At 32.5% G+C, this 8,610-nt stretch overlaps 1 protein-coding gene across 1 annotated transcript; it reads right to left on the reverse strand.

Annotated features, from left to right (window-relative positions):
- Nucleotides 351-4,964, reverse strand: LOC107622881 (CDPK-related kinase 7). Its single transcript, XM_016324942.2, has 11 exons — nucleotides 4,255-4,964; nucleotides 3,523-3,653; nucleotides 3,317-3,358; nucleotides 3,077-3,185; nucleotides 2,784-2,862; nucleotides 2,402-2,698; nucleotides 2,188-2,303; nucleotides 1,698-1,805; nucleotides 1,560-1,622; nucleotides 1,307-1,474; nucleotides 351-1,017 (listed from the first exon to the last, which is right to left on the reverse strand). The coding sequence occupies exons 1-11, from the start codon at nucleotides 4,786-4,788 to the stop codon at nucleotides 880-882; spliced, it is 1,785 nt and encodes a 594-aa protein (XP_016180428.1). The 5' UTR covers nucleotides 4,789-4,964; the 3' UTR covers nucleotides 351-879.

Raw genomic sequence — 8,610 nt, forward strand, 5'->3', positions numbered from 1 at the left:
AAATCAAGTACTCCACGGTGCACTTGAAATGTTTCCTATATTACTTAGTTGTGAAATACGTGTAAACGTTGAACTGTTTGTTGGTATGATGAAGCTGACACAACATAATTAAGCAGAGTCCACTCGCAAAGGAAGAAACTTTGCCATGCTTCTTTTGTGAAGAAACAAGGGACCATTGAAGCAACTACTTCTCTGTGCTCTCTGCCTTGACCCTACTCCTATTATGCTTCTTTGAAAATGAAAGGGATGTTCTAAAGAAGCATGCACACAAAAGTTAAATCAAACAATTAATGAGTATTCAATTCATACAGCTAAGGAATCTCATGATATTACTGGACTCGTTTAAAGACATCATGAAAGGGATGTTCTGTCATTTGTTGTTCTCTACTAACAAAATGACCATGAACAATGCTGGAAAAATATGATGTTTTAAAGCAACTCACTGAATTGGCAAGAGTTTATTGAAAAGTGGCAAGGGTACACAAGGGACAAACCCAAAAAACACTAACTCTTTTTTTTTTTTTTGTAGAGTAGTTCCTCTAGTCTTTTAAGTACAATCAGTGCTCTACTTTCATCTGTACAACTTACAAGCTTCTAACTCCCAGCACCACCAACCACTGACCAGAGTTAGAAATAGCATTGAGGAAAAAGGGTTTGTTTTTTATTGCACAACTCTGGACAGAAAGATGCTGCATATAATAGCTTCAGCAGCAAGCATCAAACTTTTAGGCATGAAGGATCCATCTTTTTTGCAGTCAAGATCAACACTATCATCTTCTGATGGTGTTTTTTCCTCATGAGTCATGCATTCAAATCCCCTAAAGATTTATGGCCAATGATGGCAAGAAAAAAATAATAAAGACCATGTATTAATTCGTGTCAAGCTTTGTGAAATGTGCGAGAAGAAGCTCCGTGCAGAAGCCTGACGAACCCCAGGAAACTAAGCTTCCCATCCGAGTGTCTTATCCAATCTTGGAGTACAACATGGACGGGTACTGATGGACTAAGCCCAAGTTCCTGGAACAAATCAAATTACAAAGTTTGGTATTAGTACCATTATGCATCTTGTAGATAACTTGCTGATCAAGAATATGATCAGAGGTATCTAACTCATGAAAAAATTCGAAAGAGTTAACAGGAAAAGCAAGGGAAAAAATCATCACAAGGACTTGTAGAGCGGAACAATTATAACCAGCAATTTGAAATCCAATTGTTTTATAAATCACTCTTGGGAATCATTAACATTGCCAGGATCAAGAGATATTGGTAAATGATGACAATTGATATTGCACAAATGGAATAATACCGAGGCTAGCTCTTCAATCATGATTGGCCTATTTCCATCCTTTTCGAACAGCTCATAGGCACGCCTTGCATGGTGTTCCCAGGTCTCCATTCCCTCTAGCTGATGCACACTTATAGCAGCAGCACAAAATTCCTCGAAATCTAATTTCCGATATTGGATTGAACTAACCTGAGAGATGATCAGTAACAATTCAGTCTCTGGTAAAGCAGAATCAAAAATCAGTATGAGGAGCTACAATTCTTCATAGACTTACCATGCTCACGTAATCTAAGACCCGAGAATCCTTTGAGGCATCAGTGGCACACCTTAAAACACCCTGCAAATATAAATGTTAGTGGCAGTGAAAGTTACTTGGAAAAGCAGGGCAAAACCTTATATAATACATGCTCACCGTCTTGAAATTCTGCATAGAAATTGTCCCATTTTTGTTTGGTCCTAACTGAGTAAATTGTTCTCTGAGATAAGCTAGCTGCACTAATGTTAATGTCTTTGCAAGGGCCTGGAAAAATGACAAAACTTTAATCATGATATGCATGTCTTCAAAAGGAATTGCTGAAGGTTATATCGATAAACTTGAATATTGCTTTTTCAAATAGTAAAAGAAAATTTATTAGATGAGACAAGAATAGTACAAGAGAATAATGATGATGATATGCACTAATGCACATAAAGAAAGCTCTACTACTTCTAAATTAGCTAGATTAGATTTCTAAGATTCTCTCCATTTCATCATTACCTTAATTAATCTCAAATCAAGTTTACAGCACATTTAACAATGAAAGTAGGTAATCACCAGGTAAAGAAATCCAAACTCCACAATGAGATATAACAATGAATGAGAAAAACAAAAGCAACACTGAGTGATTGTACACATTACATACCCCTAACGCCGATTTACGTAAAGATGATGAGCATATATAAGCTTTAACTTGCTTGGGGATTATCATGTCAATAGGTATCTTCAAATCATCGCAATGATTCGCCAGCCACGGATGACCTAAGCATAAAATCAAGCTATAAGAAAGAGAATTCACAACACTATAGGGGAATAAATTAAATACCAAATCCGCCATCCAGAGTGAATAGAAAACATACTGAGTGCCTGAGCTGCAGTTAGTCTTTTACGATAATCCTTGTTCAACAGCCTCTTTACAAAATCTATTGCATCAGCGGATAAAGAAGGCCAAGGAGCTTCATCAAAACTTGGATCTGCCTTCAGGACAGCTCGAAATATGCCAGATTCCGTCCGTGCCCAAAACGGTCGACTTCCACATAAAAGAATATAGGCAATTACACCAATGCTCCACATATCTGCTTCTGTCCCGTAAGATCTATGCAAAACTTCAGGAGCTACATAATATGCGCTTCCAACAATATCATTCAACCTCTCATCTGCAAAAACTTCCACACTTAGTGCTGATTGCTTTATCTTTTGTTAATAAATCAGAATACATAGGAAAAAGGCAACTGGCCTGACCTGGCTTCACATAGTCGGAGAGTCCAAAATCAATCGCCTTCAGAGTGGAATTCTCTTCCTTAGAAGCAAAAAGAAAATTCTGTAGCAGAAAAATCAACCTTGATAATTAAAAAGGGAGGTACAACATGGCAAAATGAAAGAGCAAGAGAATAACAAGGCTTAATCATACCAATGAAAAGAAAATGGCACATGGATAACCAGCAAAGTTAACACAACTAAAAATCATCATTCTGTGACCTTGGTCACTAGTTAATCCCAACAAGCTAAAAATCAATTAGATATCAGTTAATCACCTCTGGCTTGAGATCACGGTGAACAACACCCTGCAGATGACAATAGGCTACAACACTCAATATCTGAATCATGACAACCCTGGCATCCTCTTCTGAGTACTTTCCACCTCTGTCGATCAGAATTTAATATAATATGGTTAACAGCAAGAGAAAAAATAAACAAACCAGAATGCCACTTCCTAGTTTCTTTCTGGTTTGTGGCACAAAAAAATGAAATTTGAAAAAATTGAGATTGTTTACCTGGAAAGAATCTTATCTAGCAGTTCGCCTCCTTTGCATAACCTGAACATCATGGGTTACAGTAGAATGTGAGCTCCAAATCAGTTGAGGGTTGATGCACATTTATGGAAGTTTTGCTTCCCTCATCACACTAGTTTATCTTGAGATTATAAAATTGTGAGCTTAATTCATAACAGAAGTTAAAGCAACAGGTAATATGAACTTACTCCATAACTATATAAACATTGTCATCATCTTCATAGGCTTCATAGAATTGTACCAGGTTTTTATGCCCGGTTAAAGCTCGCAATATCTTTACTTCTCTCCTCACATCCTCAATAGCAATTGCAGTTGTCATCTGCCATACATGACCCCATTTTCATAAGAACAAAGAGCAGACTATTGAATATCAACAACAAAGTCAGACAACTGATTAAACCATAACCGTTGCATGATACTGGAATGAAAACAAATCAAACTTCAAAAGAAAAATGATGTCATTAATTAATATAAGAAAAGTGCTAGAGTAGTCCACTAAAAATATACAATCATACATATCTAAAATTCAGAATTTTGCCTAGTAAAAATTAATCCTGGAAAATCTTCAGAGAGAACAGAAAGCATGAAATTTTCATAAACAGTATCCATCGGCCATCACAGAACAGCTACACCGACAAACTCTACAAAAACAAACCATGTTCCTCAAATATCAACATCCCATCAATAATGCAGTGTCGGTATACCACAAATCAGTTGAAAAAAAAAAAGGTTGCATCCTTCAGTACTTCCATAACAATATGCACAAGGTAACTCATCATCGTGTAACTAACACACAACTCAAATTATAAAATACAATAAACTTAGAAAAAGACAGTTAACAAAACTCTAAAAACATGAAACTCAAGAGAACCAACCAAAAACCAAAGCTTCAACAATAAAAATAAAAATAAAAATGAGACCTTTGCTTTTGGGATGACTTTGACAGCAACCTCATGGCCCTTGAAGGTTCCTTTTTTACCCTTGGCAGAGCAAGTGTACCCAAAATGGCCACGCCCCACTTCTTCCCCAAGCTCATAGTGAACCAAAAACTGCTTAGAGAACCCAAAGCTCTTGTCTAATCCAACCTCACACTCACTCCCTTCAGGAATTGATGCCTCATTGGGCTTCACAGAGCCATGCCTCCTTGCAAGCAAAGCCCTTATGTGCTTTGCCGGAGAAGGAGGAGGGAATGGCCTCTTGAAGATCCTCAAAGGTGTTGAACTCACACTTGAAGGATTTGAACCTGGTGCAGGTGAGTTCTTGAAGAAGCTTGGCAAAGGGCTTGGGCTGAAAAATGGGAACTTTGATGAGGGTTTTGTGGTTTGGGAACTTGGTGTTGGTGGTGGCAGTGAAACAACCACACCTTTCTCATCAATGAATGATGAAGGGTCTTCCCCTCTTCCTCCTACTCCTCTCTGTGAGGTTTCAATGGGTTTTCCATGGCAGAGTCCCATGAGGGGCTGAAAACCAGAAGCAAAATCCAAAATTGGTAGCTGAACAGTGAGAAAGTTTAGATTTTTTAGATCAGTTGGAGAAGAAAATGAACTACTTAGAGTGAGGAACCCAACAAAAAAATGAGAGCTTTTTCTGAAGCTGTTAAAACACCTGGAAGAAGAAAAAAAAAAGGTCTTTTCTTCCTTTCTGGGTTGATCAATGAAACCCAGAAAAGATCAGAAAACTTATCATTTCAATTGTAATAAAGATGAGAGAAATTTAAGAAGCTAGGGATATTATTGATAATGTAAAATCATGTGAAGGAAAAGGGAACAGAACAAGGCCTTCTTGTGAGTAAGTAAAGAATAATAGAGAGGAAACACCACCAAGAATTCACCTAAAGAACAAGCAATATCTGTGAGTAGAAGAGGCAAGGAATATGATGCTGCTAATAAGAGTAATAGTAGAAGCAGCTTATACCAAATAGAACTTGGTTAAAAATAACAAATAAAATTAGAGAAGAATGCAGAAGTGGCAAGGAAGAACCCCAAAAAAAAAGGGCAAAAAAAAAAGAAGGATGAAAAAAAGTGAGGCAAAGATGCTTAGCAGACTCTGCAAGAAAAAGAAAAAGAAGACTGAAAAAAAAAAATCCAATCTTTCTTTTGCTGCTTTATGTATTGTAAGCCTTCTTTTTTAAATTTTTAATTTAATTTTTTCTATGAACTTAGGAAGAGAAAAACACACTTTATTGGAGAGGGTAGTGTTGGTTTCTTCCTTCTAATAATAATAATAGTAGTTAGTGGGGTTAGTTTTGGATCCTTCCAGCCTGTCCTTATTGATCCCAAAAAACAAACCAAGATGAATACTGTATACATTTCATTTCATACTCAGAACTTTGTAATATGATATGTTAAGGAACTAATAATCTATTTATTTTATGTATTTAAGTTCTGAACTTTGACCTCACTTTGTAAAGCTATGAAAAATTGTCTTTTACTGCTTTTAAAAATTAAAATAAAAAATAATTATTAGTTTTTAATGGCAGATCTATTTTTTTGTTGATTACCAATAAAGAACAAATTAAAGCTGAATGCATATGTTTATTTGATGAGTTATTTTTTCATGTAGCAATTTTTTTTTCTCTATGATTATGTCGGAGACATATTGCAATCTTTATGAATATAAATTTTTTTATTTTAGGACATCAAGTTTTGTATTACTGTTACTACTACTAACATGCATGTAAGAAGTTGCAGATAGAATGTTCCAAGCAAAGAAATATAATAAACTTCATGTCAGAAAAAACCATGGACTACATTCCATATACCTGTAAACCAAGAACTGGATTTTATTTATTTATTTATTTTTTTGGTTTAAGAACTTTAAAAGGGGAAGCTTTCAAGGACTTACAATGATTACATAAATATATAATTTAGATTTAAAAAAAAAAGTGCCTAATAAGCTACCAATGATATACTCCTGTAATCACTTGTTAACAAAACTCCTATAGTTATTTGTCTATATATTTTGTCATATTTTTGTGTCTTTTATTTATATTGTCACCTCCGCGTTTAATCAAATAAACTAACCACAGAAACTAAAATGGGCATCTTATAAATTTAACTAAACCAATATATTCTATAATATACTTTGCATCATATTAATAATGTGCACAAATGATGCACTGTGTATTGTTGTATTTGTTTTTGAAAACAGGATAAGACAAGACACTGAAAACGAAATACAAATGATAGAAATATAAAATTTTGTGTTCTTATATCCTATTTAGTGATAAAGTAGAACAAATTATAAAAATCTAATTTATTCTTATTTTTTTTTCATTCAAAAAATTTGAGACGAAAAATATAATAATAAAAATATAATTATAAAAAGTTAATAAAAAAATAAAAATAAAAAATAAGTTGTATTTTTTGTTAGTATTTTTGTGTCTTTTTGGACACAAAATACACTAATTCAATATCTTTTGACACATTATCTCTATTTATGTCTTTTCTATCAAACATAATTTTGTGTATTTGTGTTTCTATTTCAATGTTATGTCTCTCTAAACAAAGCCAGTAGTTTTATTCATTCATTTGACATTTTGAAGCAGTGTTTGAAATGATAAATAAATGAATATAATTTTGAGTTTTGCACATTATATTGCTGGATGCAGGTGACCTAACTTCCACAAAAACACATACAATAACGTTGAATATTAAATCATATCATCGTCCAATAAGAGAAAATTTCAAGTTGCTTTAATTCTCTCACTGCATGTTTCCTTATCTCAAGCTCAACTTGTCAATCACTACTTTTCATATAATATAGTATATGTTTCGTTTAATTCTTTCGTATGCATCAAAATTCCCACCAAAATATAATTTGAAGAAAGGTTTATTATAAATTTAACCTTGCTAGATTATTAATTTGAACTTTGTAAATGAAGAACTAATTATATTATTAATCCCACATTAGTTTCTGGCTGTCAAAGGGGACAGTATCCGCTACATGAGCCGCATATTATTATTAGCAATTTATTAGCATTGTCAATACAATAAATCCGCCCTGTATATATTAATTAGCAGAATTAAATTAGTGCTTTTAACATGAATAATTATATATATTAAATTGAAAATAAATAAAAAATGTATTCTACTATTTTCTAACTAGAAAAACAAAAAAATTAAAATTTATTTTATTTAATATTTATTAATTATTATTTGGGTAAAGTATATTTTTTGTCCCTAAAATTTAACAAAAGTTTCAAAAATATCCCTAAGTTTTATTTTGTTTCGATTTTGTTCCATAAGTTTTTTATTTGCATCAAATATACTCCTGACGGCTAATATTTCAAAGAATTTAAGACCTATTCAACAATAATTTCATAAGAACAACCCCTCAACACAAGCAAATCAAGCACAATTTTCATACATTATTGTTAGATTGGCCTTAAACTTTTTGAAAATTTAGCCGTTGATGGTATATTTGATGCAAATAAAAAACTTTTGGAACAAAATTAAAATAAAATAAAACTTAAGGATATTTTTAAAAATTTTGCCAAACTTCAAAGACAAAAAATATATTTTACCCTTATTATTTTTAACATTTATCATAAAATTAATAAATATTAAATACAATAAATTTTTTTTTAATTACCAAATATTTCCGTTGTCTAACTATGGAAAAAACCCTATGACTTCAATAATGCAAGTAATTAAGTCAACATACATGTCCACTCAATTTATTTTGATTAATTGGATTTTTCATGCAACTATTAAATGTGTACTTCTTATGAGTATGGTTATAATAATTTCACCATATGTATGTCTACATGTGTCACATGCATTTGATTACTATTTGAAAATAGTAATCTTGCTACAAAGTTGGTGCACCTACTTTTTAAGCTCCTACATAAAGACTTCATAAGTATAAGCTGACAAGCTAGATAAGGAAAAAGAATAGATAGTAGAAAGAAAATTAAATTTTCAATCATAAAACTATATAACTCAATTCCAATAATCCAATGTATGACTTAGATAATAAGCATTGCATTGCATGTCCTTGATGATGAGTAGTATCACTTTATTCTTCTTAACTACTATTCTAGTTTGTTAGGGGGTACTTTACCCTTAATATACCTTTTGAGTCCTTTATATCATGAATCTGATTCCCATATCATCGATTATAGTAATATTTAAAGAGAGTTTAGAAATGTTATTTTGAATAGTTTATAACTATATAAATTACATATTATTATTTAGTTCTAGAAATGAGACAAAAATATAAAGACAAGAAATAAATAATATGATCATTTTTTGTTTTATTGTTTTGTTTTTTCT

The sequence above is a fragment of the Arachis ipaensis genome, chromosome B10 (assembly GCF_000816755.2).
Source record: "Arachis ipaensis cultivar K30076 chromosome B10, Araip1.1, whole genome shotgun sequence".
Classification (NCBI taxonomy): domain Eukaryota; kingdom Viridiplantae; phylum Streptophyta; class Magnoliopsida; order Fabales; family Fabaceae; genus Arachis; species Arachis ipaensis.

Excerpts from the sequence above, each read along its gene's own strand:
- LOC107622881 (XM_016324942.2), bottom strand. The coding sequence starts at position 4,788 with ATGGGACTCTGCCATGGAAAACCCATTGAAACCTCACAGAGAGGAGTA. Across the intron at positions 2,863-3,076 it reads ACCGTGATCTCAAGCCAGAG|AATTTTCTTTTTGCTTCTAA; the intron begins GTGATTAACTGA and ends TTTCTGCTACAG. Across the intron at positions 2,699-2,783 it reads CTCCGACTATGTGAAGCCAG|ATGAGAGGTTGAATGATATT; the intron begins GTCAGGCCAGTT and ends AAGTTTTTGCAG.